This window comes from Zootoca vivipara, chromosome 5 (assembly GCF_963506605.1).
Source record: "Zootoca vivipara chromosome 5, rZooViv1.1, whole genome shotgun sequence".
NCBI lineage: Eukaryota > Metazoa > Chordata > Lepidosauria > Squamata > Lacertidae > Zootoca > Zootoca vivipara.
Genome location: NC_083280.1, coordinates 97,634,244 through 97,648,028, shown reverse-complemented (window position 1 = coordinate 97,648,028; position 13,785 = coordinate 97,634,244). Strand labels below are relative to the sequence as shown.

Genomic DNA, 13,785 nt, shown 5'->3' with positions numbered 1-13,785 from the left:
AGAAAATTCACCCCCCACACACACACACACACCTCAAACCGCATACCACAGTCTTTCAGATTTCACTCTCAAATATGAGAAAAGCCTTTATCAGATGTTAGGAAGGTAATGTTCTCTCTAAATGATATTTGGGAAAGTCAAAAATCGCTTTCAAAAGTATAGATTCATTTCCATCCATATTCATTGCTGTTGAGCAGTACTGTACATAAACGATACTTTTGTCCAGCTATTGAAACCTAGATATATGCTGAAAATGAAACGTGTTAAGATGGTCAGGGGAGGGGGGTCAGCATATTTTAAAGGTGTAGTTAGTTGTACTAAATATTGGCAATTTATTAGTATTCAGCATTGGGCAGAATGAACATACTTTCTATGAAAGAGGGAAAGGGGAGTGTCATAGGTTTTTTATAATAAAAAAACATCAACAAAACAAAATTGTACTAAAGATGAAATCTTTGAAATTTGCTTTCTTTTTTTCTTTTTCTACCTGAACAAAAGTGGGTCTGGGAATTGTAGCAATATACTGGGAAGAGCCTATCCAAAGCATAAGATGTGGATATACTTATCTTTACACACAATTTCTATTTCAATCTCACTCTGTTTGCAAGTAAAATCCTTGCTTAAATACGCCATGCCAACCAACATTTCACAGGTACATTCAGGGGCTGGTTGTTTGAAAGAAGGATCTGCATCCTGAAGTCACATCCATGTCTTAAAGACATGAGCAAATGAAGTTTTCAGAAGAAATATATGTGTCCGTTACATTTTTAAAAAAAACTTTCTGGAAGAAGGGTTAAAAAACCCATGTCTCCACACGGGCCCATAGGGAAGGAAGGGGGAAAGAATTCTTGGGCATGCATATGCCTAAAACTTCTGTGGCTTAAAGTCACCCAAGATTATTCCACAGGGGCCCCTATGGACCCCTGGCTAGTTGTCAGCATAGGGTCAACAAGTGAACACTCACAGCTGACTGATTTGGACGGTGGCCCAGAATTGGGGAAAGCAGAGGGGGAGCAGAGTGAACAGTTTAGAGAGATATCAGGAAACTAACACTAGTTCACAGATTCCATACATCAACTGACTATTATTCCATTAACATTAGATGCCTTGATTATAATATTTTAGATGCCTACTAAAACTATAACAGCAAACCTATCCAGACACAGAATTCAATTATGTACACTTGCTTTTAAATTATGCTGATTTTATCTACCGGTATATATTAGGATTAGGGATAGGAAGTGTTTTTTTGACGTTCATAAAGTTCCATAAATGAATGAATGAATGTTAGCAATTAAACAGAACTAGACTCAGGGCATCCAGGGGCCATTGACTGGCAAAGCAGAGTCTGGTGCTTTGAGGCACAAGTAGAGAAACCCATTTGTGCCAGGCCTGTCCAATGCTGTTTTTTTATGGGGTAGAGAATGCTCTGTGACTCCACTCCAGTGACGTTCTTCCTCACTGCATGGGGACAGCATTCCCTGAAACAGCAAATGCCGTAACAGATCACTTCTTGCTACATGCTGGGACTTTGTCAAGTTAATAATAACCAATAATGCTGTCAATCCAATGCAATAAACATCCAATGCAGACAGAACACACATGGAACCCTCTTCCCCCTACACCAAAACAGCTCCATTTTTTTCTGTAGATATAGGAACACCCTGTGCTTCTAGTGTGGTCCCCCACTATGCTCTTACAAGGTGAGTGATTGGCAGCAATCATACTTTAATTTGAAGGGCTTTCAACCCCATGCAAAGGACTGAGGTTGATGTTTTTCTATTGTTAAGTAAGTTAAAAAGAAAAAGAAATGATGTTTCTAACCAATAAGTACATCTATGCCTCATTATCCCTTATATTCTACGTCTAGGCCACTTTGTACAAAATCTTTAATTAAAAGTTTTTCCCCTTGGAATTGTCCCCATCAACACTGAAATAAAGATTCCCCCCCCCCAAAAAAAAAATGTGTGCATGCGCGCGCACACACACACACACACACACACCATGGAAGGGCACAGCTGTGCATACATGAAGTGCTATTCAGCACCAAATGAATTGGAACCAAATAAGTACTGAGACTGTTATGCTCTTCGTTTTGGCTCCATATTCTCAGTAGCACAGTCTAACTTGTCACTTTATATTGATTCCATCTGTTTACACTCTGCAGAGGATTAGCCTCCGACAGCGAACGTTTCCTATTTACCAGCTGGTAAAGATAGGCCAAACCAGATAGAAAAGAATTAAATTATTTTCAAATCCTCATAAACATAAAATGAAAAGAAAAAATAATTAACAGGGGGGAGCAGGATGGGGGTGGAGACTGAGTGATGGTGATGCGAGAGCCAAGCCCCGTCTACTTTATGTTGTTCTGGAAATTCAAAAGTGCCTTGTGTTGAGTGTAAGGTATTTACTTCTTCACATGCTGCTCTTTATTACATCTGTGAATGCCCTGCTATAAAGGTACAGGACCCCTGACAGTTAAGTCCAGTCGCAGACGACTCTGGGGTTGCAGCGCTCATCTTTCTTTACAGGCCAAGGGAGCCGGCGTTCGCCCGCAGACAGTTTTTCCGGGTCACGTGGTCAGCGTGACTAAGCCGCTTCTGGCGCAATGGAACACCAAAATCAGAACAGAGCTCAGAAACGCCATTTACCTTCCTGCTGGAGCGATACCTGTTTATCTACTTGCACTTTTTGACGTGCTTTCAAACTGCTAGGTTGGCAGGAGCTGGGACCGAGCAACGGGAGCTCACCCCGTCGCAGGGATTCGAACCGCCGACCTTCTGATCAGCAAGCCCTAGGCTCAGTGGTTTAACCCACAGCGCCACCCACACCCCGAGTCCCCTGCTAGTGTAATGCTAATGAGATCCCTGGTGCTAATCATGTTAAAGGCTAAAAATAAGACAGGTGAATAGAACCCACTAACTGCATCTGACCAAGAGATAATTTTCCGGCTGATATCATCTGAATGCCTCAGGCTGTTGACATCATCACTCCTGAGTACCCTTTGGCTCCCTCAAATGCAAGTGGAGAAAAACTCCTGTCAAATACAACCCAAGGCTGCTGTATTCTGCTCTGGTCAGACCTCACCTGGAGTACTGTGTCCAGTTCTTGGCCCCCAAGGCCTGGGGTTCCCCACCCCTGCCACAGAGTACACTAGCAGACGAGGGATCTGTCCCGAGCTGCTTATAAATGAAACTCTAATAGATGGATTGCTATTCTAGTCTTGAAGCTGGGATTTGAAAGGGGTTTAAGAGCATCCATTCGTTCAGTCCCCCAGCTGGAGAATTCCTGGAGACAAGTTTAGCACAGAAGATGCAACTTCTGCATCCCTTTCATCAACTTCATTGTGCTGTTCTACCTCCAGTCTAAGAGAGTAACATATATATCTATCTGATGGGCTGGTGAGCATCTGTACACTGACAATGCAAATACTCCCCCAAGATATTCAAGGTGACATTTGCAATTGCAGGATCGTCCAAATCTGTGCATCATCTCCTTGACTTTGTAGATTAATCCTTTTTTCCCCAATTTAAGGATGCTAAAACTGCAAAAGATCCTGCATTCAACAACTGATCGATACTTACATATAAGCTTAATCTTAGATTGTCCTTAATCAAATAAATTAATAAACACAAGCTCTTATACATTAAATTTTTCTGGAAGCTTAATTGGGGCCAGGGGGGATATTTTCTGTTCATAAATGTTGCAACAGAAAGATAGCTTGGCTTTTTTCATTTGTCATGGGGAAATGGAAATGTTACTCATGTTAGCTGCATGAATATATATATATATATATATACGATGAAGAAAAGCAATGACAGTCATAAGAACTATATTTGAGCGATGACTGATAGGCTTTACTGTAGTGAGGAATGAATGACAGTCTTGGATGCAATATGTCCCGACAGCTCTGTGATATGCTAATGTCTCACACAGTCTAGGATGACAGATACAGACACCCTTCGTGAAAGAAAGATGCTGGCACCTGGATCCGATATAGATATATGTGGGTGAGATGCCAGAGAGGCTGTGTCTTGGCAAACAAGGCTGCTCCATCTTGCTATGCCGCAGCTGTACTTGCAAATCCTCTGCTCCACAAACCTCCTGCCTAATTATGAAGCCTGGAGAGTTATGCCAGCATGATCTTGGGCCCAGTCTTATTCAACATCTTTATCAATGACTTGGATAATGGGCTTGAGGGCATCCTGAGCAAGTTTGCAGACGACACCAAATAGGGAGTGGGGGCTAATACCCCAGAGGACAGGATCACACTTCAAAATGACCTTAACAGATTAGACAACTGGGCCAAAGCAAACAAGATGAATTTTAACAAGGAGAAATGTAAAGTACTATACTTGGGCAAAAAAAATGAAAGGCGCCAATACAGGATGGGTGATACCTGGCTTGAGAGCAGTACATGTGAAAAGGATCTAGGAGTCTTGGTAGACCACAAACTTGACATGAGTCAGCAGTGTGATGCAGCAGCTAAAAAAGCCAATGCAATTCTGGGCTGCATCAATAGGAGTATAGCATCTAGATCAAGGGAAGTAATAGTACCACTGTATTCTGCTCTGGTCAGACCTCACCTGGAGTACTGTGTCCAGTTCTGGGTGCCACAGTTCAAGAAGGATCCTGACAAGCTGGAACGTGTCCAGAAGAGGGCAACGAAAATTGTCAAAGGCCTGGAAACGATGCCTTATGAGGAACGGCTTAGGGAGCTGGGTATGTTTAGCCTGGAGAAGAGAATGCTTTGATGGTGTTTCCTGCTCGGCAGGGGGTTGGACTGGATGGCCCTTGTGGTCTCTTCCAACTCTACGATTCTATGATTCTATGATTTGCCTTTGGCGGCCAAAGTGTGTTTCTTAGGTGAGTAAAGCCCAGTGTCATGTGGGTGCTAGGGGAAACCATAAATCTTTTCCTGTAGACTGCTGGTTCCTGGATGTCCAGCACAACACTGAGAAGACCTCTTTCCCCAAGCGCTCAATGCATTTCATGGGGGGCAAAGAGTGGAAACAGACACAGACCCCCTTCCTGCCCCCATGTTCTCTGGCATTTACTCCAGACCCTGGAAGGAGCAAGGGTTCAAGGGTCTTCCAAGCTGGCACAAGGGTGCAAAGAGGCAGAGTTGCCTCCTCTCTTCACATCAGGCACTGTGGAAAGTCAGAAGCAATGCGAGTGTCTCCCTGTGGATCCGAAACTCAGCACAAAATGAGAGGTGGGTGACACTCCTTTCCCCCTGAGTTCTCTGTATACATGAGAGATCTTGTGAGAGAGAGAGCTCACTGGTGACCACAGTTAATAGCCGGCTATCAAGGGCAAGGGAAATGACTGAGTGTTACTTGCTGTGCAATACCTTCTCCCTTAAGAGGCATTCTAGCTGACTCAATGTCCTTGACCGCGAATCTTCAGCACTACTCCACCTAAAAAAGTAAAGGTAAATTAAATTCTCATGAACAATGTTGCAGATCAGAAATGCCCACCATACTTCCCCAAAGAGCAAGATATTCAGCGCCTTTCTGCACACACACACCCCGTGAAAAGGCTCCGTTTTATGCATTGTTTGTGCACTGCAGCCCCCCACTAGTGGCTGTTAACTGATCTCACAGAACCAAGCTGCCATCTTGTTTGTTTCTTGGATCCAGTGTCATGTTGCCCATTTGGAACAAGCTCCCCACAGACCCCTTGTCACCAACCCATGATCTCAAGGACTCTCTCCCTTTTGTAACTATTCCTGGCAGAAATAAGGAAGACAGGTGTGCTCTGCTGTCTTCTATTTCTCTCCCATCCCAAGTATTTCAGAGCATCTTTAGATTGCTGCAACACGGAGAGCAGCACTTTCTGCCTCTCAGCCTTTACAGGGCTCTCCCGTTCCCTCACCACCTTTCCCACCATGCTAACAAACCGCTAAGTGGGGAAGAGAAACGGCTTTGGCAGGGAAAGTGGCCCCAGCCAAACCAAGGAGTTAAGGAGTTAAAAAGAAAGTGGGAGCCCCTTTGTGCTCAGCCTAGGGTCGACTAAAGGGCCAACCAAAGTTGTTGACCTTTTTTTAGGATTGAAGTTGAGCTTTTTTATGATTTTACCCCAAGGTTGTTGAGCTTTTTTAGGGTTCAGATTCAAAAGGGCAGAACGCTCTTAGCTTTTTAAATGATTAAATGATTCTTAGCTTTTAGTTTTACTTTTTTAGTTTTTGGAAGACGCCTGTGTGTGAATTTGTTTCATGTGTGTAGATCAGTGCATGCTGACCAACACATAGTCTTCGCAGTAGGGCTCTGTTCCGATAGCATGAAGTAGTCACGACAAACTGGTAGATTCCTGTCTGCTGCGGCCTTCATCTGCCTGTTCTGCCATTGTAACATACCGCTATGGTTTTCCCAGTAGTGATGTATGGAAGTGAGAGCTGGACCATAAAGAAGGCTGATCGCCGAAGAATTGATGCTTTTGAATTATGGTGCTGGAGGAGACTCTTGAGAGTCCCATGGACTGCAAGAAGATCAAACCTATCCATTCTGAAGGAAATCAGCCCTGAGTGCTCCCTGGAAGGACAGATCGTGACGCTGAGGCTCCAATACTTTGGCCACCTCATGAGAAGAGAAGAATCCTTGGAAAAGACCCTGATGTTGGGAAAGATGGAGGGCACTAGGAGAAGGGGACGACAGAGGACGAGATGGTTGGACAGTGTTCTCGAAGCTACGAACATGAGTTTGACCAAACTGCAGGAGGCAGTGCAAGACAGGAGTGCCTGGCGTGCTATGGTCCATGGGGTCACGAAGAGTCGGACACGACTAAACGACTAAACAACAACAACAACATACCGCTTGTTATCACCCGCCTGTTCTGCCGTTGAGGACTTCTTGGATCATTCTTCGTCTAGCTCCTTCCCTTTGACCTTACCGCCTTGGGTGACCCTGCTGGGAGTACGAGACTCCCGACGGCTTCACTCACAAGGGTCATAGGAACATGCAAGCCCACTCACCACAACAAGGTGATGATCCAGCGAGTGAGACAGAGGGAAGTATTCACCAACCCACAAAACCTATTGCCCAGCCCTGCCTGCCTCACATTTATAAGCCAGGATAGGCAAGGATCAAGGAGACAGATGGTCTCTTTCACTCGTCCAGGCATCCTGTCCACATCCTCTGAGGTAACAGGTTGAAAATGATTGCAGATAAAGTTCTGGATAAAGTTCTGGCTCTCTTCCATCCCACGGTGGAGTCTTCCTCCCTTTGAATCTGAGTGATTTTATCTGCCAAAAACTTATTTATATGGCGCTATCTTAGGCACATAATGCTCTGCAGCCCAAGATAATTTGGTTTTTAAAAAGGCCATAGGCTGTAACTCAAGTCAGAAAGTAGTCCTAAACTCACTTTCTAAAATCTTGTCTAAGAAAATAACAGCAGCTGCATTACCCTCCAGTGGGAGATCAGGGTATAATTAGGGCTACTCCTTTGAATCTGATAGGCTTATGTCATCATAAAAAGGCTAGTATTTTACGGTGATACAGATTTTTGGGGGGGGGGCAGAGATTGGAATTTACATCACACATTTTAAATACTCGTACTTTGGTATTTTTTTTTTAATGCAAAAATATAGATTATTTTAGAAAGCTAACATGTCTACCCTTCTGGAAACTTAAAATAATGAACAGATCACAATAGTTATCAGGTGCCTGTGTCCGTATGACAGCTTCTGCGTACAAAGCACTGCAGAGTTCTCCATACAGGCTGATCTAGATCTCCACTCAAACGAGTTTTTGAGAATGTCAAGGCTGCTAGGATGGTAATTTCCTGGGCCAGTCTCCCTGAATTTCTCTGTGTTATACAGATATGGGTGCTGGTGCACAACCCTGAGTCTATTGGGCTGCTAAGTTCAGGTTCTCACACACTGCCATCATTCATTGGGCAAGAATCCCAGACATTGCCAGGAAAGTTGAAGTACAGTGGTGCCTCGCTAGACGAATTTAATTCGTTCCACGGGTCTTTTCTTATAACGAAAAATTCGTCTAGTGAATCCAATAGGAATGCATTGAAAAAAAAATTGATTTTTTTTTTTTGCCCATAGGAACACATTAATTGAATTTCAATGCATTCCTATGGGAAACCGTGATTCTCTAGACGAATTTTTCATAAAACGAATTCGTCTAGCGAGGCAACCTCCGCTCGAAAAATCCTTTCGTTAAGTGGAAATTTTGTTAAGCAGGGCATTCGTTAAGCGAGGCACCACTGTATAAGATATTGAGAGGGAGAAGGGAGTTGGCACTGGTCTGCCTTTTTCACTGACAACACCATGTTCTTAGTGATGTATAGGCCTGTCTGAAGTTTGGCATTACTACGTCTACCAATCCCAGACCTTCACAGTTCAATTTAGTTCAAATCAACAAAAGTTCTTACGTTCTTTGGAGGTGGTTAATCGGTCTAGCAAACTTCGACAAGAACTCAAGATAAGGTACAGCAACTTTGGTACAGCCCGGAATCTGTTTCAATATAAAGAAACTTAATGTGAATGGTATTCTGTGACGGTTGTGTTTCGTCATGTTGCCTCCTCCCTTATTGTTCCATTAAGGTAACATTTAATTAAATAGTTAATCTTCTTTGTTCAGATCTGTTTGCATTCTTTCATTTCCCAACAAATGTGTTATAGGCTTTCAAACAGCCCACAGCTCTCTCATAAAAATATTTGCTATTCTAACTGCTCACCAGTAATATTATTTATTATAATTTATATTCCACCTTTCTGTAAAACCACACACTCAAGAAAGCTTTTCAGCGGGCTGCTTCTTTGCATGCTTCTTACTGACATATTGCTTCCGTTTAATATTGGGAAGTATCACAAGAGCTAGAATGTTTTACAAGAAAACTTGTAATTCCATCGGGCCTGTGACTCACAGCAAATTTATACACACAACAGAATCAAAGTTGGAATGCTTTTTCCTGGACTACACTATTTCCTGTTGCAGGTAGAGAGTTATATGTCCGGAGTCTCTTCTTCAATAACAACAATTTAAAAACCTCAGTGTGCAGAGAGAAAAACAGCATGCAGAGAGAGAAGTTTGTTATTGGCTTGTGACTCACCTGAGTTCAGATGACATGCCTAGCCAGATCATGGCTTGTTTCCCAGCAGGGGAGAAGCCAAGAACCTGTGTGTGTGATTCACACCATGGGGAGAGATTCCAGCTGAGACGGTGAGAAACTCACACTGGCACCAATAGGAGGTTTATTCCTAATTCTAACTGATGCAAAAGTGGGAGGTTTTTACAATCACAATTGCTCCTAACTCACATATGGGAATTAATTTTAAAAACCAATGCTGTGATTGCTAATTATGCCTAATGAGAGTTAATGCAACATGCAGTTAGGCCCTTTGACAACTGAGGAAAAGTTTATATACTCCCACAAGACTACACACCTTGTCCAGCAAAGCATCAAACTGTTCTTGCGTCAGGGGTAAAATGAATGTTTCAATCACTCTTCTAAATTCACCCTTCGTGACTTTCATGGTCTGATCAACGTCAACTGTCTGAAAGGCATTTTTGAGTTCATCTTCTTTTGCAAGAGCCTTCTGAAGCAAAATCTGCTCAATATCCACCGAAGACAATGTGGGGTCAGGGAGAGAACTGGCAGATGCAGCTGGAAAATATATTAAAAAGTTATAGTGCCAGTGGTACATAGTTCCTTCAGCAAACCAAGCACAAAGTCATGTCAACTTCTACATTATCAAGCTAAGTTTGACTTTTCTGCAGTAGGAATCTTTCAGGACTCCAAACAGGCAGGGAGAGATGGGGGCATGCCCACTGTTCTGTTGTCGGCAGAGGAAAGAAGCAGATGCCTCTAGAAGGTTTTAAGGAGGACATGAAGGCAGTAGCTCTCATCTACTGCTGGTCCCTAGCACCTAGCATCCAAAAGCAGACTGTCTCTAAACAAGGAGGCTCCATTTAGCTAAGAGACCCATCCTCCTTGAGCAATACAGTGCTCCACATTCCTCCTCCAACTCTTGAGCTTGAAGCACAGCAGATAAGTTTCCAAACTCCTACATCTTTGAAGGAAGACCCAAGGCCCCTCTCACCAGGCATCTGGGAAGTATCCTTATTTTATTTATTTATATTGGATAGTTACATCCTGCCTTTCTATGATAAAAGCAAACTCAAGCCAGTTTGAGGCCTGAAGGTCTTATTTCCTCTTTGCTTTACCTCTTGGGGTGAAAAGAGTCCCAATTAACACCCTCTTACCTTGAAACCACCCTTAATTGGAGGTCAGCAGTAGCCTGACCTATCTCCCAATTTCCTTGAATTGTATTGCACTACAGTACATATTTTACCCTGCCAAATCTCAGTCAAAGCTATTTAGGGATTCCGCAGAGTGATATTGCTTTGGGTTTCTTCTCTGTAACAATGGGGGCTTCAAAAATCCTTTTGGAGAAGACTTTTCAGAGTTATTTTTTCCCTCCCCACCCTATCTACACTGATGCAGCTTTTACAATGCTTTCTCTCAGACCAGACCAAAAAAGCTTAATTATGCAGAAAGGAAACTCAAGTGAAGGGACACTTTGAAATGGAATTTTTTTGGGGGGGAGAGGCTGGAAGTGTAACTGACCAGCAGGAGGCGCAACTGAACTGCACTTCCTGTTCACTCCATCTTGTAGAAAATCAATCTTGTGCATCTTTCCCAACGAGGAAACAAATAAGCTTCCTCTGGATCAGCTGCTGCAGATTGAGGCCTTCGTCAGGTGCCTGTTTACGCTTTTTAGAAATCCGTGGATCGCCAACCATCCTCTGCTACCACTGTTAGAATATTTGGGGTTTCAATCCCAATATTCTTACTACTGCCACTGGCTTCAGTTAAGACTTGCTTGCACATCTCCCCGCCTTAGAGAAATGCATTAAATCATTTTAAGAAGAGCCAGAAAAATGCTGAGAACATGAAGCACAAACCTACTGCTCTTTCTGTTCCCCTAGATAATTTTCACCTCTCTAGCAGCCTGCCTTATAGTGCTTGGCTGCTGTCAGAGCCTGCAACATAAACTTTAGTAAACATGCTTACTTGAAATTGATTTGAAAGATGTTTGTGTGCTGCTGCTGCTGCCACTGCTGCTGTTGCTGCGTGTTGATGATCTGGTTGAAGGTGTCGACGGGCCTCTTGAATTAAACACAATTCCATGGGATTGAGGATATAAATTACTGTAATCAGCTGCACTAACCACTCTGGACATGATTCCTGTGGAAAGTAAAAGGCATGACACCAGCTATGAGGGCATGGAATTGAATCAGAACTGATCTCACTCCACAAGCCGCTTGAGCAATTCTGGGGGGCTGAAACTTAGGGCTCGTCCACATTTGCACTTGGCCCATGCCTAGAAAGCAGGTTGGATCAGGAAGATTGCACTGCACATCACATCTGCTTCATCCCTTATTTCCACCTAAACATGCTTAAATAATGGACTGTGTCTATTTAGGATATGAAGCACGGTTCCTTTGGAGTAGGCTCCACCAAACATAGGGTATTTCTAAGTCAGTATGAATAAGGTGAGGCTGTGAATAAACTACATGCAGAGCCAATGTGGAATTGTAGTTATAATGAATGCTGAATTTGGGCTGTGGAGACCCAAACTCAAATCCCCATTTGACCATGAAGGTGGCCTACCATGATTTCTCAGACAAGCCTATCTTTCTATGGATGTCCTCTTTTTAATATATTATTTTATTCTATTATTTCTCGGCAATTTTACACACATATATAGATATTCGACTGCGCTCACCCCCCAAATGGCTGTGGTGTAACTTTTATAGAGATGCTGCCTCTGTTTGTCTTTGTTTTGTTTCTGAAATGCAGTTTCTTTACTTTTTCTGTTTGATGTACTTTGCTTGTGTGGGCTTTTAGCCGCAATAAAGAATCTATCTATGGATGTCCTGAATACAAAACAGGAAGACTCCCAGGTCTGCTGCTCTATGCTCCTTAGGCAGAAAGAGCAAATAAATTGCAGCAAAAGGGAGAAAACAGATTTGGCTGCTTAGGACAGGCATCCCCAAACTTCGGCCCTCCAGATGTTTTGGACTACAGTTCCCATCATCCCTGACCACTGGTCCTGTTAGCTAGGGATCATGGGAGTTGTAGGCCAAAACATCTGGAGGGCCGCAGTTTGGGGATGCCTGGCTTAGGATTTCTTTTACACAGCAGTTGCTCCTGTTGCTACAAAAACAACCACCACCACTCAACCTTTTCTCTGAACTTGTTTCATCTGCAGCAAGCCCGCAACCTTTGCACATTTAAGTTGTGTTATTTCAACTTTACGCACTTCAAATAAAAACAAAACAGAAAATGGGGCAGGCGTCCCAGGAAAAAGGACTTTGGCAATCCCACCAGCCATTGCACTCGGTGTGCTCTGATGATATGCTATTTTGGCTTTAAGGGTGGACTTTGGCAATACGGTGGCCTGAGCGAGGACAAAAAATATTTATTTTCGCAATGATTCCTTTTGGCACAGACAGTTGCTTTTTAATGGATCCTCTCAGTAGATAACAATAAACCTATGTTTATATGGGTATTACTATTATTATGTTGCGCCCTCTCGCCTTGGCCCCCTGTGCGGGGTGAGGGGGGGTGGCGGCGCCCGAAATCCAGCCCTGCCCTGAAACATTACCCCTGTGTAAGTCACAGGCTCACTGTACTGGTTTAAAACAAAACAAATCACAATTTTGTACCTGCAGACACTTCTCCAACTACGGGAAAGGATTCCCTCCTCCCTGATGATTCCCAGGGAAGCCCCCCCCCCCCTCCTCCCGGGATCGTGAGTACCTGGCTTAAATCCGTGCAGCTTTCCCCGGGCTGGCAGAGGCGCCTGCGAGAGGGGGGCAGCGGGGCGGCGAGACCCCCACGTCCCGCGACGAGCTTCTGGGAAGTTCCGCCGCCCGAGATTCCGCACGCTCGCCCGGCAAGGCGCGTTTCTAAGACGCTGTTGCCCCGGCAACGGAGAGAGCCGCTCCGGATTGGCGGGGACGCCTCGCGGCTGCCTAGCAACCGCGAGGCGGGCGACAATCGCATCTCCACCGCTACAACTCCGGCTCCGTCTTTGCGCTCTCCGCCGCCGAAGCCCGTTGCGTGCGCTCGGATCGGGGCGGCCTCTCCTTCCTGGCTGAGCTGAGGCCCTCCTCCAGCCCTCCTCGCGCGCTTTTACCTCGGAGTAAGTCCCAAGCACCCAACGGAAGGGGGGGGGTCTGCTCCCAACTCACCCGGCTGCGCAAACGGAGAGAGAGGGTGGGGCAACGGGGATCGCAGATCGGAGTTTCCAAGTCGAGGACACGATCCTGTGCGCGCTTTCTGGGGAGTTGAGTCCCGCTGCACTCGAGGGGGCTTTGCTTCAGAGGAAGAAGCAGGCGCAGGAGAGATCGGCAATGACAGTGTAGCTAAGTTCATTGGCGCAGAGCCTAACCACCATTTCTCTCTGTGGCTTGGGCTCAAATGACGTTTGCGGACCGACAGTTGTTTCCTGGACTGCGACTCCACCATCCCTGTCAATTGGCCATATTGGACTAGGCTGATAGGAGTCGGAGGAACAATAAAAATCTGGACGCCCAGATGTTGCCCGTCCTTGTTTTAGCAGGTGTTGTGCACGCGCCAGAGCAAAGGTGACTCCCCCCACCCCAAGGATCACTCGCTTCCCTTCCAGGAAATGCTTGCACACCTGATGAATTCCTGCATGACATGCAACGGGCAGGAAAAGACAATGTGCAGCTTCGAGTAACGGAAAAGCAAACCAAAATGAGTTGTATAATAGGAAGGTGGAAATTTGCCTTAG

The 13,785-nt window shown here is 44.6% G+C and overlaps 1 protein-coding gene across 1 annotated transcript in view; it reads right to left on the bottom strand.

Annotated features, from left to right (window-relative positions):
* EFCAB6 (EF-hand calcium binding domain 6) overlaps positions 1–12,939 on the bottom strand; it is a 115,598-nt gene extending 102,659 nt beyond the window's left edge. Inside the window, exons 1-5 of the mRNA XM_060275194.1 lie at positions 12,786–12,939; positions 11,034–11,207; positions 9,403–9,623; positions 8,388–8,470; positions 5,354–5,420 (exon numbers count right to left, since the gene is read on the bottom strand). Of these exons, the coding sequence (XP_060131177.1) occupies positions 5,354–5,420; positions 8,388–8,470; positions 9,403–9,623; positions 11,034–11,202 (540 nt within the window). The 5' untranslated portion in view covers positions 11,203–11,207; positions 12,786–12,939. The remainder of the gene's footprint in view (positions 1–5,353; positions 5,421–8,387; positions 8,471–9,402; positions 9,624–11,033; positions 11,208–12,785) is intronic.
* Positions 12,940–13,785: the final 846 nt, after the last annotated feature.